At 43.6% G+C, this 25,545-nt stretch overlaps 5 protein-coding genes across 9 annotated transcripts; 3 read left to right on the forward strand and 2 right to left on the reverse strand.

Annotated features, from left to right (window-relative positions):
* The first annotated feature begins 866 nt into the window (after positions 1-866).
* hsd3b1 (hydroxy-delta-5-steroid dehydrogenase, 3 beta- and steroid delta-isomerase 1) lies at positions 867-2,672 on the forward strand. The gene is made up of 3 exons (XM_062457651.1): positions 867-1,141; positions 1,401-1,565; positions 1,739-2,672. Exons 1-3 carry the CDS (start codon positions 991-993, stop codon positions 2,545-2,547), a joined length of 1,125 nt encoding a protein of 374 aa, XP_062313635.1. The 5' UTR covers positions 867-990; the 3' UTR covers positions 2,548-2,672.
* Positions 2,673-3,421: 749 nt separating this feature from the next.
* Positions 3,422-10,129, forward strand: pla1a (phospholipase A1 member A). 2 transcript variants are annotated; one of them, XM_062457629.1, is made up of 12 exons: positions 3,422-3,743; positions 3,859-4,013; positions 5,876-6,086; positions 6,248-6,425; positions 6,539-6,647; positions 7,137-7,238; positions 7,499-7,591; positions 7,799-7,984; positions 8,417-8,506; positions 8,734-8,842; positions 8,966-9,121; positions 9,237-10,129. In XM_062457629.1, the coding sequence occupies exons 2-12, from the start codon at positions 3,956-3,958 to the stop codon at positions 9,325-9,327; spliced, it is 1,383 nt and encodes a 460-aa protein (XP_062313613.1). In that variant the 5' UTR covers positions 3,422-3,743; positions 3,859-3,955; the 3' UTR covers positions 9,328-10,129. The 2 variants fall into 2 exon arrangements, with proteins under 2 accessions (XP_062313613.1, XP_062313614.1); XM_062457630.1 differs by having other exon boundaries at positions 3,424-3,743; positions 7,817-7,984.
* On the reverse strand, positions 9,300-13,976 carry popdc2 (popeye domain containing 2). Of its 3 annotated transcripts, XM_062457639.1 has the most exons (5): positions 13,046-13,976; positions 12,066-12,174; positions 11,351-11,780; positions 10,287-10,362; positions 9,300-9,440 (listed from the first exon to the last, which is right to left on the reverse strand). In XM_062457639.1, exons 1-5 carry the CDS (start codon positions 13,540-13,542, stop codon positions 9,350-9,352), a joined length of 1,203 nt encoding a protein of 400 aa, XP_062313623.1. In that variant the 5' UTR covers positions 13,543-13,976; the 3' UTR covers positions 9,300-9,349. The 3 variants fall into 3 exon arrangements, with proteins under 3 accessions (XP_062313623.1, XP_062313625.1, XP_062313624.1); XM_062457641.1 differs by lacking the exon at positions 9,300-9,440 and having other exon boundaries at positions 9,473-10,362; positions 13,046-13,973; XM_062457640.1 differs by lacking the exon at positions 9,300-9,440 and having other exon boundaries at positions 9,473-10,362; positions 11,211-11,780; positions 13,046-13,973.
* Positions 13,977-15,541: 1,565 nt separating this feature from the next.
* On the reverse strand, positions 15,542-17,295 carry LOC134017722 (cytochrome c oxidase copper chaperone). Its single transcript, XM_062457680.1, has 4 exons — positions 17,258-17,295; positions 16,526-16,651; positions 16,314-16,424; positions 15,542-15,816 (listed from the first exon to the last, which is right to left on the reverse strand). Exons 1-3 carry the CDS (start codon positions 17,293-17,295, stop codon positions 16,340-16,342), a joined length of 249 nt encoding a protein of 82 aa, XP_062313664.1. The 3' UTR covers positions 15,542-15,816; positions 16,314-16,339.
* Positions 16,542-25,276, forward strand: hcn5 (hyperpolarization activated cyclic nucleotide-gated potassium channel 5). 2 transcript variants are annotated; one of them, XM_062457617.1, is made up of 12 exons: positions 16,542-16,663; positions 19,366-19,604; positions 20,894-21,115; positions 21,275-21,461; positions 22,232-22,336; positions 22,447-22,584; positions 22,908-23,069; positions 23,244-23,337; positions 23,436-23,563; positions 23,653-23,799; positions 24,191-24,428; positions 24,747-25,276. In XM_062457617.1, exons 3-12 carry the CDS (start codon positions 20,928-20,930, stop codon positions 24,911-24,913), a joined length of 1,554 nt encoding a protein of 517 aa, XP_062313601.1. In that variant the 5' UTR covers positions 16,542-16,663; positions 19,366-19,604; positions 20,894-20,927; the 3' UTR covers positions 24,914-25,276. The 2 variants fall into 2 exon arrangements, with proteins under 2 accessions (XP_062313601.1, XP_062313602.1); XM_062457618.1 differs by adding an exon at positions 19,008-19,149 and having other exon boundaries at positions 16,581-16,663; positions 19,366-21,115.
* Positions 25,277-25,545: the final 269 nt, after the last annotated feature.

Here is a 25,545-nt window from a genome sequence, read left to right on the forward strand (position 1 = left end):
TTTCAATTCAAAATGACCACACAAAATCCACAACAAGAGTTTACAGAGCACACATACACAGCCCTGACAGACGGCCATGCCAAGGTCTCTTGACATAGATAGATGAAGCTTCAGGGTAAGAGATGGCCCAGGCAAACACTACCAAAACAATGTCAGTTTGTTACATCTTTACCTCTCTCACAATTTAAAATGTATTTCTAGCTGGTAGATACTAGTTCAGTCTGAAAACAACTGTATATTCTAAATATGGAAAACCAAGCACAAAATACCAAACACGTACAAGTAAAACTATGAAAATCACATTCAGAAAAACTAGTGCAGTGCCTGTTCCGTGATCCCTGTAATGCAGCCATTGATTACAATGTCTGTTAGTTGATCCGGTGTCAACTTAATTGGAGTTTGTGGTGATTTATTTGCATAATGGCTTGTGCTCCGTATTTTTCCCCGAAAACTCTGATTATGTTGAGATATGAGGAGTTTTAAGAAAGGTTGACTTTTAAATCTAACACCATGGCCTACAATGAATTCATCAGAACAGTATTCTTGACTCAGGGCTGTCTCCTGGTCCCTGGTCCTTAGGGGCCACTGTCGTGAATGTTTTAGATGTTTCCCTGCTCCAGCACACCTGATTCAAGTGAATAGTCATTACCAAGCTACAGAGCTTGATAACCCATTCATTTGAATCATAACGAGGAATCAAAGACAAAAACAATCTAATATTGCTTTAACCCTGACCAATGGAATGAGAGATGAGCAAGAACAAACAAACGCGATGTGACCTTGACTGCTCCTACACTGTTTTCATTTGTCTGGAGTCGATGGCCTTGGGCTGTCCTTGGCAGACACAGGGATATAAAACCTGCCTGCTCCTTTGGGCTGTTGCTCCCAGCATGCCTCCTGTCCCACAGAGCTGTGTCAGTGTTTCCTCCCTCTTCCAGCACGTTCCACAAGGGTGAGCCAGGGAGATTCCAAGGGTTCAGAGGGGCCGCTATGTCTCTGAGAGGCGAGGTGTGTGTGGTGACAGGGGCGGGTGGATTCCTGGGGGAGAGGTTAGTCCGGCTACTCCTGGAAGAAGAGAGACTTGCAGAGATCCGACTGTTGGACAAACACTTCAGACCCCAGCTCACACAGGCTCTGGAAGGTCAGTACTGATAGAATTATTGCCTGTTGTCTCTGTGTTGATACAATACTCATTTGAAGTATATATAATATACTTCAAATAATAATATATAATAATGGTATACTCAAGTAGTTCTACTACTAAATAGCTGGAGAATATATTTGAGGCAAGCTAGGTTCGCTGGTGGACATCAAACCAGCCATCATATCTAATATCCTGAGTCACAGACAATATACAATTTGTAGGGGGAAGACTGAATGATTCGATTTTGTATGTTAAGATTGCAGAGGTGAGACAAAGGTGAGTGTTTTTGAGGGGGACATTCGGGACAGTAATCTTCTGAGGAGAGCGTGCCAGGGAGCTTCCCTGGTATTCCACACTGCATCCCTTATCGACGTCATTGGGACTGTGGAGTACAGTGAGCTCCATGGGGTCAACGTCAAAGGTATGGCGGTCTCTAAAGCTTTCAGCTGGTGACAGCTGAACATTTACTTTCTTGTGTGGATAGTTAAGGCTAGTTTGTTAAGAAGATTGGCTGTTTTCATGCATCACTCAAAAAAGTATCAAGTATTTCATTTCCAAAAAGTAGTTTATGTGAACTTAGTGCATGTTTCCCAGGGACCCAGCTACTCCTGGAGATGTGTGTCCAGGAGAACGTGGCCTCCTTCATCTACACAAGCAGCATTGAGGTGGCCGGGCCCAATCCCAGGGGCGATCCCATTATCAACGGTGACGAGGACACCCCTTACACATCCTCCCTGAAGTTTCCCTACAGCAGAACCAAGGAAGAGGCTGAGCGTGTCACATTACAAGCCCAGCACGAAGTGCTCCAGAACGGGGGCCGGCTGGCCACCTGCGCCCTCAGGCCCATGTACATCTACGGCGAGGGCTGCCGCTTCCTGCTGGGCCACATGGCTGACGGGATCAAGAACGGGGACGTGCTGTATCGCACCTCGCTTCCAGAGGCCCGCGTCAACCCCGTGTATGTGGGAAACGCGGCACTCGGCCACCTCCAGGCAGCCCGCAGCCTCAAGGACCCCCAGAAAAGAGGCACCGTCGGAGGTAACATCTACTACATCGCAGACGACACACCTCCAGTCAGCTATTCTGACTTTAACCACGCCGTGATGTCATCACTCGGGTTCCGCATTCAGGAACGGCACGTTCTGCCGCTGCCCCTCCTCTACCTCATCTGCTTCCTACTGGAGACGCTGCAGGCGCTGCTCCACCCCTTCACACGCTTTGTCCCGCCCCTGAACCGCCAGCTGCTCACCATGCTGAACACAGCCTTCAGCTTCTCCTATCGCAAGGCTCAGAGGGACCTCGGCTACTCCCCCAAGTTCAGCTGGGAGGAGGCTCGAGGGCGCACCACCGACTGGCTTGCTTCCCAGCTGCCCAAGGAGAGAGCTCGAATAAAGGGCAAATAGTTTTCGTACAACTGTTTCACCATCACCATTCATTTTATTACAATATAACCCTTATTATTGTGTATGCCATAAAATAAGCTCTACTGCATATGAATGATCTGAAACAGTACATTAAAGATGTGTGAAACAAATCTGTGAACTTCATTTGTATTAATACAAAATATAATGTAATATTGAACCAGATAAGCCTACTTATTAGGCTTAGTTACAGACATAACAATGCATTTAATCTAGTTCAATCAAGGTCATAATCTTTGCCTTTGTGCAAGCTCCTGGGGCTAGTCAAACCCACAATGAGCTGTAGTCTCTAATAACTTTAATAGCCTAACTCCCGCATGGAAAATTCCAAAGTAAAGGCCGATTCTAGAACTAGGACAGTTGCATATTATGTGTATGCTCTATTATTCACTAAGGAGAAGGGATGGTTACGAGTATTTTAGTTGACTAAAACAAGTTGGCTGCATTTAATTTAATGAAATGCTTTGACGCAGGGGAACAAACGAAGCGAGCGTGGTATAGCCTATGGTCGTATTGAATGGTCTCAGGTGTGCGACACAGGCATGTAGCAATCACGCGCATATTAGAAATGGAAAAAATTGCATGTATAATCCCTTTCATCGAGCTAAGATTAGCATAGGAAACAACTGATTTAATGACTGCTAAATGACTCAATTGATGTGTGCCTTGCGGTTAGTTGTGATAATGGTGGAGGATTAATCCGATTATTAGATTTTGAATGGAAATGCAGACCAAAAGCGCACTGCTACACATTGGAACTGATTAAGTGGTCAGGAATTATAATTCCCTGCTAGTGCTCTTGACATGTATATGGTAAGAAATTTGAATACTGGAAAACAAATTGTGGCCATCCCGAATCCAGAGCAGATCATTGCTTCTGACAAGTCTCTGACGTCACACGCCGAGCTGTAGCAGTGCGCCCTCACTCCCACACGCTGAGTTCAGTAGACAGCAAGGCCAGAATCCAGCCATCAAACAAACAGCCATTGACCACCAATGAGGTCATGATTGCACCAGTAGCAGTGTTGTGTGATCGTTTGTCCCACTGACTCGGAGCAGGAGACGTCTGTGGGTCTGCTGTAATAAGACTCGGTTACTCACAAGTCTCATTTACAAGAAGGCAGGAAAGGACGCCCTATCCCCCAGTTAATCAGCTGTTGTGGCATTTTCAGTGCCAGGTATTGTGAAACCTTTTAAACTCCTATAAGTTAATTCCTAACCAGCTTGTGGCTAATGTTTCTCACAGTAGGTGGGATTGAGTTTTTTCCTAGCTAAGAGTTTCACTGTCAACAGCTACAGTGAGATAGAGGGCTGCACGGGCTGGTGAGAGAAAAACGCTGTGGACCACCCATTCACTGTTCATGACTGGATTCTCCCAAGAGATTAGGAAATGAAAACTGTCACACTACTCATCATTGCGGCACTCTACATTACTAATGTGGTGTTAGGTAAGTAATCCATTCTGAGGGGAAATAGGTTTTGAGATGTAGATTCCTTCAGCATTACCTAAACAATATGAATGTGGCAGTATGTCATACAATATAATGTAGCTACAGTAGTTTGTTTTTCATTATTAGAATCTGAATTTGTTTTTATTGCCATGTAAGTTTACACAAACACAGAATTTACTGTGGCAGGAAGGTGCATACATTAGAAGATTTCCCCACTTTTAGATGTTACATGTCTTATTTTTATTTTAAAAATTGCATGCAAATGTAATTGTTGAGATGTTAGGCGCTGGTTCAGTATCTCTGAGAGGAGTCTTACAGTCAAGTTGTAGTGGAGCCGTGGTGGCTGAAACCGGTCTGGGTCCTGAAGCTCTATTAATTATTTCCAGAGTTATCCTTTACATTTTCACCTGCCTGCTTTCTGTAGAAACTTCTGACTCCCAAGACTCTTGTACATCACATAAACCCACGTAATTAAATACTTGTATGTATTATTATTTATGTATTTGTGCGTGAAGCTAGGAAAACATGTCTACGACATCAGCTCTGGATCTCCTCAGGGCTGCGTCCTTTCCCCACTGCTCTTCTCCCTGTACACCAACAGCTGCAGTCATCAGTCTGTCAAACTCTTGAAGTTTGCGGACACTCTCATTGGGCTCATCTCTGGCGGGGATGGATCTGACTGCAGGTGGGAGGCTGACAACCTAGTGACCTGGTGCAGCCAGAACAACTTTGAGCTCAATGCTCTTAAGACAGTGGAGATGGTTGTGGACTTCAGGGAGAACACAGCCCCACTCACCCCCATCACCCAGTGCGACTCCCCAGTCAACACTGTGGAGTCCTTCTGCTTCCTGAGCACTATCCTCTCCCAGGACCTCAAGTGGGAACTGAACATCAGCTCCCTCACCAAGAAAGCACAACAGAGGATGTACTTCCTGCGGCAGCTGAAGAAGTTCTACCTGCCAAAGAGAATGATGGTGCACTTCTACAATGCCATCAACGAGTCCATCCTCACCTCCTCCATCACCATCTGGTACTCTGCTGTCACTGCCAAGGACAAGGGCAGACTGCAGCTTATCATCCGTGCAGCTGAGAAGGTGATAGGCTGCAATCTGCCTCGAGGACCTGTACACCTCTAGGACCCTGAGGCGAGCAACGAGATTGTGTCCGACTCCTCCCTCCCTGGACAAACACTGTTCCAGCCACTCCCCTTCAGCAGGAGGCTGTGGTCCATCAGGACCAAAACCTCACGCTACCAGAACAGTTTCTTGCCATCTGCAACTGGCCTCATCAACAAGGCCCAGGACTCGCAATTGACACTAACTTACGTATAAAATACTGAGCGTTACATTAATACTCCTCTGGCACGCAGCCTCACTGCACTCTTTTACTTTATATTGATATCTTATTTTATTTTACATTGTACAGTTTTGTATTTTTATATTTAAGGACTGCACACACTTTTTTTAAGATTTGTATATGTTTATTGTATGCACCTGCCCACCAAAGTAAATTCCTATTAACCCTTGTGCTGCCTTCGGGTCACATGACCCAAAGGTTCATAACGAACCATCGTTGTGTTTACCCAATTTTACCCAATACAAAAACAAATTAAAATAATTTTCTTTTAACCTTTGCAATGTGGGGGGTCTGAGACAGCCCAACGGTTAAAAGAAAATGCTTCACTTTGTCTTTGTATGCGGTAAATCTGTCGCAATACGACGGTGGGTCACAATGACTGATGGGTCAGAATGACCCGAAGATAACACAAGGGTTAAAGATTAAAACGTATTCTGATTGAGATTATGCTGCCTGGGTCTGTTGTTAAAACAGACACTAACTGTGTGTATTTTGAATGGCAGGAGAATCCCAGAACAGCCCCTCAGGCTGTGCTGACTTCAGCAACACCACATGGCTGGAGTACAGGCAGGGCTCCAAGCTGCAGGTGCACTACCTGCTTTTCACACGCAGAAATGCATACTGCCCAAGCGTCTTCAGCCAGGACTCCCTCAACAGCACACACACTCTCTTCAACCCTTTTCTGCCAACCAAAGTCATTGTCCATGGATACAGGTGAGGGGGAGCATGGGGAAAAGTAACAGTTTTGTTCTATTGGTATGAAATGTTACAAATGTCATCCTTTCTTTTCCATTGTTTTGCTTCAATTTCTTAATTTCCTTTGAATTCATTTTCTTTCTATCTTTTTCTTTCTTTCATGATTGAATTTGTGGCAGGGCTCTGGGCACCAAGCCGTCGTGGGTGAGTGTGCTGGCGCGAGCGCTGCTGGATGTCCAGGATGTGAACGTGGTGGTGGTGGACTGGGTGTACGGAGCCTCCTTCGCCTACAACCTGGTGGTAGAAAACTACAAGGAGGTGGCGGTACGGATCTCTGTCCTCATCAACCAGCTGCAGGTGAGGAACTAACACTAGAAACACTGCATCACTCCAATACTACGCCTCAGTTTGAAGATGTCATGGAAACTAAGCACACTGGAGTTGTTGAGGATCTGATGTGTACTTGACAGAATCATGGATGCAAACTGGAGTCCTTCCATTTTATTGGTGTTAGTCTGGGAGCACATGTGGCAGGGTTCGTAGGAACCTTGTTTGAGGGGAAGCTGGGAAGAATTACAGGTGAGAACAGCTGTATTTAAGTTTTTTGACTGAAAGGCTTTGTAGTTTAAATTACCAATCACAATTAAGTATGCATGAAAAAGTTTATAGGCTATTAGGTAGCACAGGAGCTGTCTCCGGGGCAAAGGTGAGAAACAGTCCTCATTTCTGCAAGTATGTGTGAACGATGCTTTCAAAGAGACAGAGAGCACTCCAAAAAACGACAACAGCCCTTTTGAGAGGCACTCTGAAATTGGGAACAAGGGAGATGCCCCCAGTCTAGGCCACAAAATGATCACAATAGTGTTCTTGTTCATATCGGATGTTTTTTATCTGGGCAGAGGCCTTTATTCCAGTCTACAAAGCTTGAATGGTTGCACTCCTTTTTAATGAAAGATTATTTCTCTTTTTAATTCCTTTCAAAAGGGACTCATTGATACCTTTGGAGTGCATTTGTCTCGGTAAGGTTTGTGTTTTATGACTCTACATCAAGCTTTGTATTTTTACTAGGTCTGGATCCAGCTGGCCCAATGTTTAAGGGAGCAGACACCTTTGACCGCCTTGACCCCTCAGATGCACTGTTTGTGGACGCCATCCATACAGACTCTGACTGTGAGAATACACTTGATCTCAATAACATACATTTTTTGTTAAGGTAAAACATAATACGGTTCCAATATAAAAAATGCTCAAGTGAAATGTCAAGGTCCAGTCACACCAGTTCTCTGTGAAACAGAGATTAAACAGTCTTGTAGGCCATTGAAACGTACAAGGTGGCTTTACATTCTTGCCTGATGGCTTGCCTTCAGATATGATTAACAATGTTTTAACTTATTTTGTTGTCACTCCTGTTTCTCCATGTTATCCTTCAGACTTTGGTATCTCCATCCCAGTTGGCCATGTTGACTTCTTCTTGAACGGCGGGATGGACCAAGCTGGGTGTGCTCGGTCCAGGTTTGCTTCAAGTAAGTCACGTACACATCCGTCCCAAAAACCTCTGCTTTTATAATAAATAACATGTATTCATGTTTGTTGGTACGGTACGTGTGTATATATATATGTGTATATATACTAACAAACATCCAAATGAATGCGTTCATTTCCAGTTTTTAGTTAGCAGGCAATAGGTCTGGCTGGCTTCTGTCTCCCTGAGATTTTTCGTTTGTTGTCAGTTCTTGTGTATTTTCCAGTGTATGGCTATGTGATATGTGACCACATGAGGGCGCTGCATGTCTACATAAGTGCCCTTAATGGCTCGTGCCCATTGATCGGCATTCCCTGCTCAAGTTATGAAGACTTCCTCGAAGGCAAATGTTTGGACTGCAAGGGTGTCCTTAATGGCACCTGTCCACAAATAGGTACGAGCATTTAATGATTAATTAACAAACATAAAACCCCCTTTAACAATGTCCCCTTTGCTTTTAGTGTGCTTTAATGAATTCACATTTTCCAGTAACTGTAATGCAGGATGTCTAGTTCTACTTTTGTCGTAAACATTATTATTATTCTATCTTTTTATTGACTACTTCGTTTGACTTAGCTGAAGCTGTTGCTGTTCAGTAATGAATAGTGACCTGCTCAGGCTCGGTTCTGCAAGCGGCAGCATCACAGCTGAAATGCAATCAGGGGGAGAGTTTGCGGAGAGCAGGTCACGTCTGGCCTGGAGACTCCCTATCTCCATGGAGCTGTAGATAGAGCCTGACTGATACAGTAGCAGAGTTAATGCACTCTGGGCTGTGTTAGAACATGTGTGACTGAGGCGTCGCTGTGGGACTCTGCTTTGTTTTCAGGGTTATCAGACAACAGTGGGATAACAGTCTCTCCTCCTCCCAGAGAACAAAGACTTTTCCTCCTCACAACGGCAGTCCCCCCTTTCTGTGGTAAGCAAGCATGGACTGAACAGTAGGTTTGTCTGTAGGTTTGTGTTTTGGGGTGTCTGTATTTGTTTGCCTGTTCCCAACACCCTACCGTTGTCCCTACCAGTTCTCTCTAATTCAGACTCAGCACCTCTGTGTTCCATCACCAAGGCCAAGGTCATTTTAAATGTATAATGTTGATTACCATAACATCTGTTGTGTCCTTGCTGTGCTCCTCCACCCCCCACCAGCACACCACATCCTGGTGGAGTTGGAGGTGTCTCCCCTGGACAAGAGTGCTGAGGTGGAGGTGGCTCTTGGCACTCAGGGTCTGCCTCTGACAGAGCAGAGACTCAGATTGTACGTACAAACGTAATCCTGGTTATACAAGGCTTTGTCACGTTCACTCTGTCGACCTCAGCTAGATGCTAGCTAAGGCTAAGGTTAGCTACTAGTAACAGGCTCCCTGTGTGTGTGTTCCAGAGAGACAGGCCGTACAGTGTACAGGAGAGTGGTAGCCCACCCCATGCCTTTGTGTGAGATCAACTCCATCCTGCTGAAGAACACGGGTGCTCGGTTCTACAGACAGGGAGATATCCACTTTGTGTCGGTGTGCTTGTTGGAAATTCCCTACCTCAGGTCCGGTCCATGGCGTCTCTGCGCCACATTAGTACAATCTAATAAGGCCAAAATGAAACAACATGGTGTATTTTATGGTTTATTGTACAAGTAGTGTGGTGTGTTTCTGCTTCAGGAAGGAGGAGCCAGTGTGTGTGAAGAACGTTGCTGTACGACGAGTAGTTCCGTGGGCCCATGACTTGGTGCAGGTGTGTGGGAGCACCTGAGGGTCGATACTGAGCCTGCCACTCATCCCCCTCCTCGTCCTCGAGTCTCATCCACATTCATGCATGGGACACTAGCTTCAACAGACGAGAGAGATGTGTTTGGGTGTAGGTTTCTGCATGGCACAGACACATCCAAGTTACACACTCACTTTACCATGCTCTTTATTTACAACCAAACAGTATAAAAGATGGACCTCTCATTTTTCTAGACATTAGTGTTTATGGCGGATTTTCCCACAGAAAAAGAACTGCATATCTGCATATTGCTAAATTCCAATACAAATCAGAAAGAAATACACTAATTATAATAATCCTATAACATATGTATTCATCTCTAAAGAATGAGGGGCAACAGTCATCATACTGTAGCAGGGGGAGATTTCAAAGCATTTTGACCCAGAGTTTAATCGAGAAGCATTGGCCCCATGAAAATATGTTTCTATGATGTGTCTGTGGACATCCTTAAAACAAAACAACGAAAGCACAGTTGATTCACAGTATTCAGTTCCACTGTCTGTTTACTGTGAACTCAGTTCATTATCTGGTACAAATATCTACTCCACATGGACCAAATGCTGCAAATGTGTGAATTATATTTCCAGGTATGTCCGCAAGCGAATATAATTCACAGATTTTACAGCACTTTGCATAAACCAATAAGATACATGTTCCCTTTACCAACTGTTCATGTCAAAATAAACTAAATGAACAACTGGTGTTCCAGATGAATTGTAGATGCATGTGTGAGTGAAGTAAAAACAACACTTAAGTGACCTGACTAATAAAACGCTCTTTCTCTGGTCAGTGTCTCGCATGGTCAGTGTCTCGCATGGATGACATCAGTAAGATGGGGGTGGTTGTGGGGGTGTAAGGTGTGTGTGTTCAGTCAATGAGTGGGCCGAATGTAACTGAAACCAAGACAGTGTTTCCATGTGCACTCCGGGAGGAACCATTCTCACAGCTTGGGGGTGTTGGTTGGGGCGAGCGGAGCCCTGCCTCTCTGGTATCGAGGTGGAAGGTTCGTAGCGCTTTCACCTGAGGAAACAACAGCGACATCTTTAAACGCATGTGTGTCCAGACCACAGGCACTCTGACATCTGTACCTCCATCTGTCCCTCTGGAACGCTGTCCTGCCCTGACTGGCTTCTAGCAGCTCAGCTGTCACGTGACCCACATCTCCACAGCTCTCTCCTTCCTGAGAGAGCCACAGCTATCTGAAGGTCATATGAAATATGATCTGTCCTCCCTGATTGGTTCAGGGATGTTTTGCAGTAGGGGAGATGGGAGGGGCTTGAAAAGGGTGAGCACGTGGATGGATGGCCTGGCATGAGATATTTGGATATCCCCAAAGTTACTGTGCTATAATCCTGACACACAAACACACACAGACACACACAGCTGCTATGAAACCTCAGGCCCCTGCTCTCTACCATCCCTCACCAAGGCCCTCATTAAGGCTCCATCTGTTACAAACTCAAATAAACAACATGGTTATTTTGTAATCAGCAAATGTATGTCCAAAGCCAATCCTCTGTCTGTGGAAGCAAATTATTTCAGTGGGGAAGGACAAATCAAACAAGAAGTTTGTACATCAGTTAAGAGAACTGTCTTAAGAGCCTGGGGCTCATCATTAAAATATTTGTATTGAATTTCTTTGCCCCTGAATCACTTGCCATGAAAAAATTATAACGGAAAATGGCCAGTGCATAGCATCTGCACCAAATCAACACCGTAGGTACCTTGCTCCCCCCTGTATAACCATCATCCTTCAAGCCATTTTAAAACGATGTTAGTGAGTGAGTGAGAGTGTGGACACAGCAAACCAAACAAACAGACATATACACACCCCCACCGCCCTTTCTGAAACAAGCCGGTGTACTTACATGAATCTTAAGTAACGGCCCAGTGTGTTAGCTCCAGCACCCAGCGTCCTATCTTAAATAATCCCTCTCACTCCCATAATCCATTAAGGACCCCGTCATATCAGCAAAGTCCTCCAAGACCAGGCTGGTCGAGTCCTCACCAGAGGGCGGCTCTGTGTCTGAGGTCCAGGGCTGGCGGCGCGGGGGGGCCTGGCGCTGGGCTGGGGGGGTCTGGTCCTCTCCTTCCTGGGCATCCTGGGGCTGAGGGGGGGCCGACTGCTGGTAGGCAGGGGCGGGGTCTTCCTCCTCCACCCTCAGCTGCTCCCCCGGGGGCCCTGGGGCCCTGCCTTCACCCTCGCTGCCCGGGGGGCAGGGGGCCAGGACGTGGTAGAGGCTGGGCAGGCGGATGTCCAGGCGCACGCCACTTTTGGCAAACAGCTTGTCGTTGAGGGAGTAGAGCTTGTCAGCGATGTCGCTGCCGAGCATGACAGAAAAGATGCGTGCGATGTAGCGCTCCTTGGACAGCAGCATGTAGAGACGACGGCGCCGCCACGAGATGTAGCGACACTCCGTCTCTGCCGTCAAGGTCACCTGGGGGCAATGTCAAAGGTTAAGGTTTTGAGAGAAAGAGTTGAAACCTTTAAGGTTCATCAGTCTATCAGTGCTTCCTGAGTTGGCTGAATTGATAGGAAACAACAGTTTCCAACAATTTCCTTCTGTCCTGATCCGTACAGATCCAAAGCAAATGAGAAATGAGCCAGATTAGAGTATTGAGATGTGTCCTGAACAATTACTTCTACACACACAGACTAAGAATGCACTGACAGGTGGACAGAGAAGGAAACAAAGTTATTGTTTAGTAGGCGCCCAGAATACCTGAAAGTTCCCTTCCTCATTGGGTCTGAGCGACTCCCACTCTGGAGAGTCCAGGAACTGGTGAGGGAAAATGTAGTGGAGAAACTGACCCTCCAAAGACACACGGATCCTAGAGGGAGGAAAGGGGGATTGGAGGTACGGAGGGACAAGGTTAAGGGAAGAGGAGGACATTAAGGATATCAAGACAAGGGAAACAGCATGGCAAAACCAAAACATGAGAACAAGCTAGCAGTAAATATCAATAAAATATCTAAAAACTATTTGTTTACACCATCCTTCCAAAAGGTTGAGAAACTCAAAAATCACTGTGTAATTGATACCACACTGCACTCACACTTTTAAAATGGCATAAACAGTCTAACAACGGATCACAGTTGTGGAGATCAACATTATGTGGGGGAGCTACTACGGTTACCTACTGTCAGATATTTGGCTAGCTGAAAGCTGTCAACATTTTATTTTAGGAAAGACAGCAGAGCCGTTTATTGTGTCATTACACAACCTCAGACAGCAGTGATATTAAGATATCACAACACTGCTGCTAACAACCATGACAGAGACTAGACCACAGTGTTTCACAGGGACACAAACACTGTTTAACAACCAACACGTCTGGTCTCAACCTAAGGAGAACCAACAACTCTAAACTACAACTCCAATCCACAACCTCCGCTGGCCTGAAGATCCCAAATCATTACAGCATCCGTAAAGCTACTTGTGTTGTATCTGTGCCCCGGGTTCTTTGACATAGTCCAGTCCAGTCATAGGGACAGTATGTCGGAGACATAAGAGCAGGCAGGAGCGTCAGACGGCTATATGCCTGCCTTTCCGACAGCTCATTACAGTAAAGCTTAGTCTCAGCCCGAACGGGTATATTTTATTCGACCCCTGTCTCTGGTTCACCTGGTTTTACCTCTGTCTCGTCAAAGTTATAGAGATGCTGACAGCACTTTATAAAGAATAATTAAAACGTTTCTCACCTCCCCGAGAGCAGAAAGGACAGCTGGTCGATGGGGGTTTTACCCTCCACCGCATAGGTCTCTTCCACATCCAGCGCTAGCACTTTGTTCTCACAGGCACTGGCGATGTCCTTGAACACCTGCACGGGCACATCGAGGGGCAGGTATACGGCAGAGAAGAGGGTGGAGAGCTCGGGGCCGGGGAGGCCCTCCTGGTGGAGCCGGTAGATGAGGTGGCATATCTGGGCAAGGCAAGCCAGCAGCAGCAGCAGGTTCCAGATGAACACGTCCAGGCCACACATGCTAAACCAGCCCCACAAGCTCAGACACACGTAGGAGGGCACGAGGAAGCCGAATATGAACAGTGCCCCGTATGCCCCACTGCCCCCCATGTACCCAAGGAACATGATGGTGTTGCCCAGGTGGTAGAAGGCACCCTCTGTGTTGTTGGTCCAGCCCTCACATAGGGGGTGCCCGTAGATCACAGAATCCAGCATGGTGGAGTTGTCTGCACTCATGTTGGTTACCCTAACTACAGTACTGCACTGACTGGCAAAACAGGTGGACCGAAGTCTATAAAGCTACTAGAAGCAAAATATTCTGGTGGTGGAGCAAAGAATTGTCCGCAAACTTACAAACGATTCTCAAGCATTCAAGAGATTAATTGTTAAAAGAAAAAGCATCAAAAAAATAAGATGGTTGAATTTAAAAGGTTGTTCCCTGTTGTTCTCTTACAGTAAGTGCAGTTGAAAATCCCGACGGACAGATTTTTTGCTTCAGCTGTTTCACCATAAACATGACTGGAGTGGCTTTCCTCTTACATTGTGTGGCTCTCCCTCACTCCTCCACCCTCACCTCTTCTTTCCCACTGTTTAGAGGTGTCTGTCACTTGCTTTTCTGTCTGTCCTCCTCACCCATACGCTTGCTCTGGAAAGCTGGCCGTTGGCAGCACAGAGAGAGGTGGGAAGAGAGAGGGGGAGACCACTGACCCCCAGAAGGATAACCATGTTTGGAATTGAAACCCAAGTAGGAGAGTCACAGACAGAAAACAGACCAGCTACTTAACATAACACTGGTGGAGAAGGGTGGGGGGGGTGATAGCAAGTGACATAAACGGCCCTGGCTAAATCTCCAGGAACTCTTGAATCCTTGCTTCTGCCAGTAGTGAACCAAATTGCCTCTTCAACAAATAATTGTCCCTCAGTTCTCACTGATGCAGTCTACTGCCAGAAGAAGGGCTTTGCCTGTGCATATTTAGAGACACTGAAATAGGCAGAATGACTGCACAGGTCAGGTTTCAGAGATGGACTACCACCCCCCATATTTCACATACTATGCCCCACCAACCTTGGCACCCATAGAGAGCTAGTTCATGTATCACTGGCACAGGCATCAAGATGTTGTGTGTCCCTAATCTCACATGCAAGAATTCATGTGAGTCTACTCTACACGTTTTTGTTAAGGGACGCTCATTTGTAGGTTCTTATCTCTGTCGGTAACTTCATACAAAAGCTGGTAAGCTCTGAGCTGATTGATGCATGATATTTAAAAGTTATTTGCTGATGTTTTCTATTTTTGCATGTACAATATTATTTGGTAGGTCTAATTTTGATCAAGTTAGCTGTACTGTGCAAGCAAATTATGAGACATAAAATGTATTTATACCAATTGACATTTTGTTTATATAACTGGTGGATTGATGAAACACATTTGAGTGATTAGAGATGAATGTAGTTGACAGTTGAATCAAGTCACTGTTTACGCAGATAACACAGCCTTGATGACACATGACCTCCCTTCAACAATCTCTGAAGACATTTGAAAGACATAAGTCTACAGCAAATGGACACTATGTTACCACCTCCAGTCAAACAGTCCTGTTTCACACACACATTCTCCCTACAGGCTGATGAGAATGTTGCTACGTGCATCAGACTTGCCGGCCAGGGCTCTTACCAGCCAGCCCTGTAAACACCCCTCCTGGAGGGAAAGGTCACTACGCTTTAGTCTGGATTGGCGTCACAACCATACAAGGCACTGAGCCAGAGACCAGTTACCCACCCTCGTCACTCCCAACATGATAACAATAACATTCTCCACGACATACTCATTACTAAAATGATCCTGTATGTAAAATCTGTATTGAACCTTACAATGGCTCCCCTTCAAAATATATATATATATATTGTACCTCAGAACCCATGTAGGTTCATTTCAAGCAACTGGGTCATTGCCCATATTTGCTTTCGTTATAGACCTTTCTGCCATTAGCCTAAAAGATTTGCCAACTTTTTGCCAACAATTGCTTATAAAATAGCAAGGTAGGGCACATGCTACTTCAAAAAACAGTGGCACATTGTTAAGGGAGGAATGTTGATATGCCAAGTGCTGGCTGAGCAAGGGTATGGGTTATTTTAAGCTTGGGTGCATACTTGAAAGAGCAGCTGTGACAAGCCAGTCTTTAACAGGAAACAGAATACGAAAGGACCTTTAAACCAGGAAGCTTATGCCAGAGGAAACTGTCAAAAAAGAACATTTTATTTAACCAACACGTTCTGCCAAATAAAATACATTTAAGTTGTGTTGCATAGGAGATTTATTTAATTGCAATCAGCTGAACAATGTATTCACACAATTTCTCAAAGACAGACAATAAGACATTTTACTCAGGAACACCACAGCCATTAACATCCCAGCAACACATCTCTCACCACAATGCCAATCTTCCCTTCATAAATAAAAACAAGCAGATTATCGAAGGTCCCCTTTCAGAATGCTGGTCAGCCATGACACTGTAACAGAGAAGAGAGTGGGCATGAGTTCCTATGGCACACGGATCAAGAAATTCAATGAGCATCAAGACAGGTTTATCTTCTGTTAAATTACATTAGTAGGCCTAGCAGGTGACCAGTACATGGTTTACTTAACCTACTGATCGTATTTTTTTATCTCTAAATGAAGATAAGAAATAGCATCAGATTAATTTCTCTGTCAATCTTGCAAAAGGCAACCACGAAATGATACCGCCTAACATTGCCGCATACCAGCAAAAAAAAGCCTGAATAACAGGCTTCAGGGGAGCAAGTCACCTTGAGCCCCACCCGTTCACTCCCATCGTCAACAGTCCTCTCGCGAACGTATAATTTTGTGATATGTGACAATCCATGCCAGTTTATGCGGTATGTATTTTCGACCACCACGTAGGCTACATATCGTTTAAGATCAGTTAACACTAGCGGGAAAACAAGGCGAAAGTTTAAAAGTAGGCTGTAATTAGTTAGGCACTTACCAACACGCAATCTCATAATGGGGCAATTAAATTTTAAATCCAAGCGCCCTCATACAATCTTTATGAGCCTCAATCAGATCGGTGCAATTCTCTTCTCCTTTTTCAATGATGCTGCAAAGCAAGAACAAAAACGTTACAACTTGCACGACAAACTGCATGTAGCAAATTATTATCCAACTCGCCGGCAATGAAACTACACGTCAACGACTCACCAAGCATCTCTGACTTTCTTCGTTTCGGGACACGCACAACAGGGTTTCAGTGGTTTCTTCTCTTCCGTACCCTCAATTGCAGGAGTAGGGTCAACACTGGCAGCGGATAAGGATGACATCTTCGGGCTGAAAACGTCGGTACAGACATTATTTTTGATGGGAGGTACTGGAGAATATGTAATTTCACACTTACGATCACACGCAATGTTTAGAAGTATGTTAATATATCGATATACAAATCGTGGTAGTCCTTCACTTTCATTACGGTCACACTGAAATGGAAAGTCGACCTCATAGCTAAGTAATGCGACTGGCTAGCTAATGTTACCCATCTCATCACCTGCTATGTTGCACTTGCGAATAGCGTGCACCTTGAGTAGGCTATGTGCTGGTATACTGCACCATGTGTATTTGGTATGTGTCAATATGGTATAACAGGTTAAATGTAGATATGACAAACATGAACATGAGCTCATCCTACAACATAGCTGGCCACCGATATTTACAGTTTGCTAGCTAGATCGAGGTCGATGAGGTTTCTAGCTTGCTAGCTCACAAGCTAAACATCCTCAATGTCACAAACGAGCCAGGAAAATATGCAGTAATGGATCATTCATTATTGTAAGCCAGCGAGTGAAAACTAATCTGCACACATACTGTACTCAAATAAGCTTCGTACAACTTACTACTAGCTAGTTGTTTGCTCGCCTTCTGGTATGGAAGATGACTCACATGTGTCCTTCCTTACACAACATGGTAGAGCCATGCATGATTATAAAAAATGCTTCCGCGGCTAAGTGGCTCTGGGACATGTAGTTTTGACATGACAACCTCTCGCGCGTGCGTGCATCGGGCCATTCTTGTTCTGAGAACATTTGTTAACTTTAATTGTAGCCTAATATATTACTGATGAGGAATTTAATAGCCTACATAACTTGCATATTTAGAATATAATTATTTTAAACTAGGAGGAATGCCTGGTACAGAACCATATAGACGTTTAGTTTAGGACCGGACAGAAGGGGAATATCCCAATGTTAAGAGACCATGGAAAACATGGACCCATTAAGTAGACCAAACATCAAAGCTGATGATTGCCAGGAAAGTCACTATGGCAAGAGCTCAGTGGCGCATTGAAGCTCGCAAACAGAGATATGGTCAGCGCCATGTTGAACTACTCTTTCTGCGCAGGAGAGAGCTCGCTGTGCTACCCTTTCGTTTTTCTCTTCTTTTTTTTCTTCCTTTCTTTACTGTATGCTATCAAATTACGACTGTACATTGCCAGGGTTCCTAAATTGAAATATTATACAAAATACTACACATTTTCATGGCTTGCATGGTTAATTTGACATAAAGTAGGCTGGTGTCATACATCTTTCAGTAACGTTATCATCCTGAAAACATAACAAAATATCTCTATTATACAATTCCATATAACACCCATTTTGTATCTTTTAAAAATGATGTACATCTTTCCAAAATATTTCTACTGTTATGTGCATTAACAGAATAAATGTCTCTTATTTTCCAATCCATAAAAATCACTATTATAATTAATGTGTAGTTTAAACCTCTCTAGCACATGTTTAACAGGATATATTCTATGCAAAACCTTAGAAGAAACTTCCTTTACTTTATTATGATACTAAATTAATATATGTTATGGAAAATACACTAATTTTTCAAATTTAAATGGCTGAAAATAGGAAACCTAAACAATCTTGCTGGAGGGAATGTAGCATTGACGATAAGATTTTTGATACTTTTATTTTAACTTTTATTATATCATTTATCTCCAAGAATTTCCAACATAAATATCAACATCTGTATCAACTGAACTGCTACAGTATTGGAGTTTCAAAATAAAAAATTCTATAAATTGCAAAAAATTATGGCCCCCTGGGAATAGCATAAAAAATTATATCATATTCCTTTGGTGAAATCTGAATTTTAATTAATAATAATCTTTTTTGTATGAAAGAAGATGCTGTGCTCCTGCCTTATTGAATGGCCAATGCTGTCTGTGACGTAAGAATAAAATGGTTTGCTAATTTACCCATTCACGATCTGTTTCAAACTCAACAAAATTCAGCAAAAAATAATTACGGGAAAAAGCTAGCATTTTGAACCAGATTTGAGAACAGAAAAAAAAAATATTGGGTCAGAAAGTTTTGGATATTTTGAGTGAAAGTATGACTGAAAAAGGTTTGCAATGAAATAAAGACATTAATTGAAATTCCACCAATTTCATGTTTACATTAATTTAGCACTCTTTGATGTATTTATGAGGTTTGATGAGAAGGAGATTTACACCCTGGTGTCCAAGTACTTGAAAGAGATGAATAAGTATTTGAGGCACATTGTGATTAAAAACCTAGATATATTGTGTTCTTAAGGAAATACTGACTGCCATGTGCTCAAAATTACAAAATAGCAAAATCCATGTTCCAGAACCAATTTAATCAGCGCAATTCTTCTCAAGCTACTGTTGAAGGTCTTCCAGGAAGGTGATAACATTGTCCACCAGCACGCACCTGGAGACCACATGTTCTTTGAGCAAGGCCAGCTGCTGATGGAGGCAAAGTCCTTCCAGAAGGAGTTGTGTGACAGAGACCACTTTGAAGGTGGGCTGTGAAAATATCTGGTGTGTGTGTGCAGGCGTTTTCCACCACACCTTGCTTCCACAGTGTAATTCTCTTGAATCAGCAAAGCACTATGACAGATTATTTACCTAACCAATTTATCATAACACCTTTGCAGGGGAGCCATATTTAGCTGTGTAAAAAAAAAATGTTACAGCAGGATTGGTGCAATAATAGAATTATGTCTTTGTTCCTCAGAGATCTGCCTCCCGACCAGAAACAAGCGTGTGATCACCGTGAAAGCTCTGACTCTGACAGCTGTTCTCCACAAACAGCTCTGAGCAGGTTCCGCAGGCTTTCCCAGGGGCAGATCTGGAGAGATTGGCCAAGCAGGACATGAGGATTGACAAAACCTCTGGGAGCTTCCGCTTAGGACCACCTTTATCCCTGCTGTGTGTACGTGTTACACATGCCTTGGACATTTAAAAGTGAGGTTTGTACTTCTACAACGTGTTTACAGAGTGCAGCATGCAACAAAGTGGCTCCAAACCGAAGGATACAGCAGAACATAAAACTGACTGAATGAGGCTGTGCACGAGACAAACCATTAATCATTAGTTTTACAGTAACCCACTTTCAGATTAAGATTTCTCAGCAGTAAATAAAAAAAATGGATGTACAATTGTATACAATGTGCATTGCTTGCATTTTCTATTTCCCCAGTGTGTCACCTTACTTTGTTACCTAACATTGTAACAAGCAAAGCAGCTTCTCCAACCTGACGGATATAAATGTTGTTTGCTGTGGGTGCTTTATATCCTCAGTGGGCCTTTTGAAAAAGATTTTCAAGGGCTTTTCTCCTTCTGTCATTACCAAGCTTGATTGTAACAAGCAAAGCAGCTTCTCCAACCTGACGGATATAAATGTTGTTTGCTGTGGGTGCTTTATATCCTCAGTGGGCCTTTTGAAAAAAAAATTCAAGGGCTTTTCTCCTTCTGTCATTACCAAGCTTGATTTCTGACACACAAGCATGTGCCCTGATACTCATTAAGCATTAACTCTGAGCTTAGCATAATAAAGTAACACATTAACCAGGCAGTCCAAAAGATTGCATCCTGGTAATAAATGATTTGATTACATAATTAAATAAATGACAAATAACATCTGTTTAATTACATAAATATAAATTATGTAAACTTACACCTGACTTCTTATAAAGTATTTAAAATAATTAGAAATGAAAATATTTTTATGTCAGCTTCTCTTGGTAAATACGTAATACATGCACACGTTTGTGGCGTTGTATACCTTTCCTTCTTTATTTCCATGATCAGATTACACTTTTTATTATCTACTGCTCAAGATGACCTGGCCTGTATTGAACCTTTTAACTGTATACTGTATACAGTAACTGTATCTGTCTGACAGATCTGTAGTTCAAATTACGGTAATTGTGATACTCAAAACCCCCCTATTGTGTTCAGTATTAATGTGAGACAGCCATACCCCTTTGACTAGGCTTGATTCATGTGTGGATGAGACCGAGATGCTGAATAGTTGATGAGCCGGGGGAGAGAGAAAAAAATAGAGAGAGAGAGAGAGGAGGGAGGGGACAAAATAGAAAGAGGGATAGAGCGGAAAGTCTGCTTCTCATTTTCCTCCCTCCAAAGTAAGCCCCGGACAGGGTGCTGTGATGGAAAATTACCCTGTGACTAAGGAGAGAGGTCAGCAGCATACAGCAAAGTTCCAGCTCTGATCCACAATCTTACACTGGAAAGATGGCCAGAGCATTCGGCTGATCCGAGTGGGCCAGCGCTGGGATGAACCGGTCCAGACGCCCTGCAGCGGGGGTTCCTGTAGCCTCGACCTGCGGATGGAAGGCTCTGTTACTCCCTCAGCAGAACCGGCAGTCTTTATACGTGTACGGCAGCGAGGTGGCCGTGGAGAAAGAATGTATCCGACAACTACAGTGCGGCGTGTGGGTCATCCACCCCTTCAGTCAGATCAGGTTTGTTTGTTTTGTTGTTTTTGGTTTCACATGAATAGTGATGCCAAGGTAATGTGGCATTATTGTCTGGCAAAGGAAATTGATACAATGTTGATTCATTTATGGGAATTTGCTATGTTTGTGCGGAATTTGTAAAAACTTGATTTTTTATTCCCCCAGGAGTTATTACATTATGTGTATGATGGCCATCACATTTCTCAACCTTATTGGGATCCCGATGGAGATAGCTTTTCTGGATGGTCGCAGTGGTGTGGGCTGGGAAGGCTTTAACGTTTTTTCTGATACACTGTTCCTGATTGACGTGGCCCTGAATTTTCGGATGGGCATCATTTCTGAGGACAGTGAGGTGAGAGGAGCAGCACTCCACTTCCCAACAGTCCGGGATTGTTTATAATCTCCTTCTTGCGCATGCAATATCCCTTTCTGCCCCATTTGTAATCTACTCTAAACATGTAGGGGTAGATTAACAATTCTCAAGCACGAACATGGACATGGTTAGCACCTGTTATAGCTTGAAGGGATTAAGTGCAAATGAAAACTTCAGAGCGACACAGTACATCAGTGGAATGAATGTGTTGTTTTCTCTGTTTCTTCTGTTGTTGTCAAATCAGAGACTTTAATCTGGTGCTCGGAAAAGAGATGTTGGTTTGTTGTGTCTCTATGGGCTGGTTTATCAGGACACAATTAAACCCAGTCCCAGAATACTTATTACTTTTAATGAAGGATCTCCACTAAGTATGTTTTTTAGTTTTAGATTGTTTTTAAGCTTTGACCTCTGAATAACCACTGTTATGTAATGTTTTATCTAGCTGTTTAACTAGCAGCTTTGGGGCACCATCGTGTCAGCTTCTTTATCAGTTTTATTCATGCAAAGTTGTTTTGAAATATTGATGTACAGTTTGGCCATTTGATGATGCTGTCAAGTTAATATTAATTTTCTTGTCTATGAATAGAATCCTGACTCTAAATGGCAACAGTCGCATCTAAATTTGGGCACAATCCCAAAACATTTTTGTTCAGTTGAAGTGTTTAATTATTCAAATTGCTGAGACATATGCTGCCAAGCATTTTCATCCATCAACCTAACAATTTCTCTGTTCAATTCCAATTGCACAGGTCGCTATTCTGGATCTCAAACAGATCCGACTGTGTTACCTCAGGACCTGGTTTATACCCGATGTGATCGCAGCATTCCCTATTGGCTACATCCTGCTCATTGCTGTAATTATACCTTAACTATGGGAACAGCTCAAAGACACACTGTATTGTCATTGTAATCATGATAGATCAAATGCAATACTTTAACATGTCTTCATTTTCTTTCATGACAGGACTTACAGTTTCAGAGTGATCCGAACTCTTCTAAAGCCAGCAGAATGATGCGGATCCTTATGTTTGTCAGAATCCTCAGTCTGGTCCGGCTCCTTCGAGTGTCCAGACTCGTTAGATTCTTCAATGAAGTGGAAAAAGTAAGTCCAGACGTGTGATTATATTCGAATTCCAACTCAAAATAGACCTATAAAATTATTTACACACACAATTGTTTCTGCTGGTCGGCCTAATAATAACCAAAACCTAAAAATGGATGTAATGTAGCAGAATAAGATTGTTGGTGTGGGTGAGCTGGTCTGCAGAAAAGAATGAGTGTACCTTTTACAGTTCGGATTGTGGGGTAATTTAATATCAAATGAAATTTAAAAAAATTGTATAGCCCTTTTTACAAGCAATGTCACAGAGGCCTTCAAAATCACATTGTTACGATCAATTTGTTGTTTATGTTTTTCTCCCACAGATTTCAAATGCAAACCTGGATGTAGTTCGGCTATTTTTCAGGGTACTGTCGTTGTTCATGATGATATTCCTGCTGTGCCACTGGAACGGTTGCATCCAGTACTTCATCCCCATGCTGGAGGAGTTTCCCTCAGACTGCTGGATCAGGAGAGAGAACCTAATGGTGAGCCCAGAATACCACCGCGGTTTACAGATCCATTTCAAAGGGTTGTTTACATTCAAGGTCAGACTTCTCCTAATCTGACGAAACATCGATTCTAAGGATTTATATAGCCTTAATGGTTTTGCGTCATAGAATGAATCTTGACTTCAGCCTCCCTGAATCTATTTGTCCCAGAATGCCACTGTAGGTGAGAAGTACTCCTTTGGCGTTTTTCGCGCTCTGTCACAAATGATTGCGTTATCCTACGGGTCCACAGAAACACCGACCAGTAAGTTTTCTAGCCTTGCCAAGACATAAGGAATATGTTACACTGGTTGTGTTCCCACCCATGAAAGTAAATGAGTGTTATTGTGGTCACCTGGCCAGATGAGACAGAGATGTGGATCGTCATGGTGAGCATGGTGTCAGGAGCGCTGATGTACACGGTCCTGGTTGCCAACACGGCTGCCATCATAACAGAAGGAGACCCTACAGCCCAAGCATACAAGAGCAAGGTACTCTCAGCAGAAAAACAAATTATGTTTTACACAGTTTTATCAGAACAATGGCCTTCCTCAGAGAATAAGGTTTGAATAATCCACAGATCAGTCACCTGGAACACTACATGACCTTCATGAAACTTCCAGCCGACCTTCAACTCCGCATCAACAAGTACTACCAGACTCGCTTTGGGGGCAAATGGTTTGACGAGCGGGACATTCTCAACCTGGTATCCTCCTCCTTGAAAGAGGTACCCACTCAGTGCCACACAATATGAACAAACAGGAATGTAATGTTTGACAGCATGCCCGACATTGCCCCTGTTTTGTTTTGTCATCTTGGTAATGTTTGGTCATCTTTGTGATTGTTGATCACACAGAAAGCCACTCAAATCAAATACATTTGTATTTGCATAGCCATTTTTACAAGCAAAGTCACAGAGGGCTTCAAATAGAACTGAACCATTGACCTGCCCTTCAACCAACCTAAACCCTCAAGGAAGACAAGGAAAAACTCCCAGTAAAACTCATTGAGGAAAAAATAAAAAATAAACCGTGGGAGGAGCAATTCGGAGAAGGATCCCCTCTTCCTCTGGCGCTGAACAGCTGTGTATCTTTCTTTTCTTTCTTGTCTTTCTCCAGGAGATTCTGACAATCATGTGTGCCCGGCTGGTGTACAAGGTACCCATGTTCCAGAGCTTCAACGTCAACTTCATCAACGCTCTCCTCGTCAAGCTCCAGCACGAGGTCTTCCAGGAGGGGGATTTCATCATCCGGCAGAGCGCCCCTGGTGACCGCATGTTCTTCATTGAGCACGGCCAGGTGCTGGAGGAAACAGAGTCCTCCCAGAGGGAACTGTGTGATGGAGACTACTTTGGAGGTGGGTTCATGTCCTCAAAGTAAACAGTATTATTAGATGCGTTATGGAGTTCATCTGCCCAGGATCTAATCCAAACTAAAGCATTCTCCTGTTTGACCTCAAGCTCACTGAGCCAGTACCGCGCTGGTGCTGGAGCTAAGCAGCTGGAGAACATCCCTGTCATTAATGCAGCCAGGTGTTCATGTTCGGAGCTGATACATATGCTCTGTTCGTCCGACACATCACCACCATACTGTTTCATCATTTTGAGCATCTGTGATCACATGAGATGAGACTGCAATATGTTCCATGTTGACTTTCTGTGTGCTGCTTCCACAGAGACATGTCTGCTGACCAAAGGGAAGCATGTGTCCACAGTGCAAGCTCTGACCATCTGCCAGGCTTTCTCTCTTGACGTGGACAGCTTTCATTCCACCCTGGATGGCTTCCCTGACGTGAAGACTGAACTGAATAAGATTGCCCTGCAACAGCAGGAGTCTGTTTGATGCAACTACAGACTGAACTCTATGTATTACTGTATAGAAGAGTAGCGCACATAGAAACAACACTAATGAACATGTACAACATTTAAAAGGTATTTATATACTCAAATGCTTCATTCCAGTGGTTATTTTGGCAATATTTATATAATTACATATCAAGACTTGCCATTTTCAATCTTACAGTATCATTAAGCAATATCTTCGTGCAACTATAAGCCATATCAAACCATAGATTATCTCAGTGTGTTTGTGAGAAAAGTAAATAATCAGAATGTAAAGTTTTTCTAAAATGTTTATTTTGAAGAAGTAGTTACAGTTGTCAATAGCACAGTGGTACAGTAGAAATAAAGAGATGCCATCCTTGTTCGTGTGTGAGAGAAAATCATGGTTTATGTGAGACCTCAGTTGCCCACGGCGGGTTTGAAGTGGAGCATTCATGTGTACCTAACCAAGTTAAAACCGCAACAGCTTAGGCTTAACTCTCTGGCTGACGTTCCCCTCTCTCTCTCTCTCTCTCTCTCTCTCTCTCTCTCTCTCTCTCTCTCTCTCTCTCTCTCTCTCTCTCTCTCTCTCTGTCTCTCTCTCTGTCTGTGCAACTCACTCTCTCTCTCACTCCCTGCCCCCTTACCTCCTCT

The sequence above is a fragment of the Osmerus eperlanus genome, chromosome 3, assembly GCF_963692335.1.
Source record: "Osmerus eperlanus chromosome 3, fOsmEpe2.1, whole genome shotgun sequence".
Lineage (NCBI taxonomy): Eukaryota > Metazoa > Chordata > Actinopteri > Osmeriformes > Osmeridae > Osmerus > Osmerus eperlanus.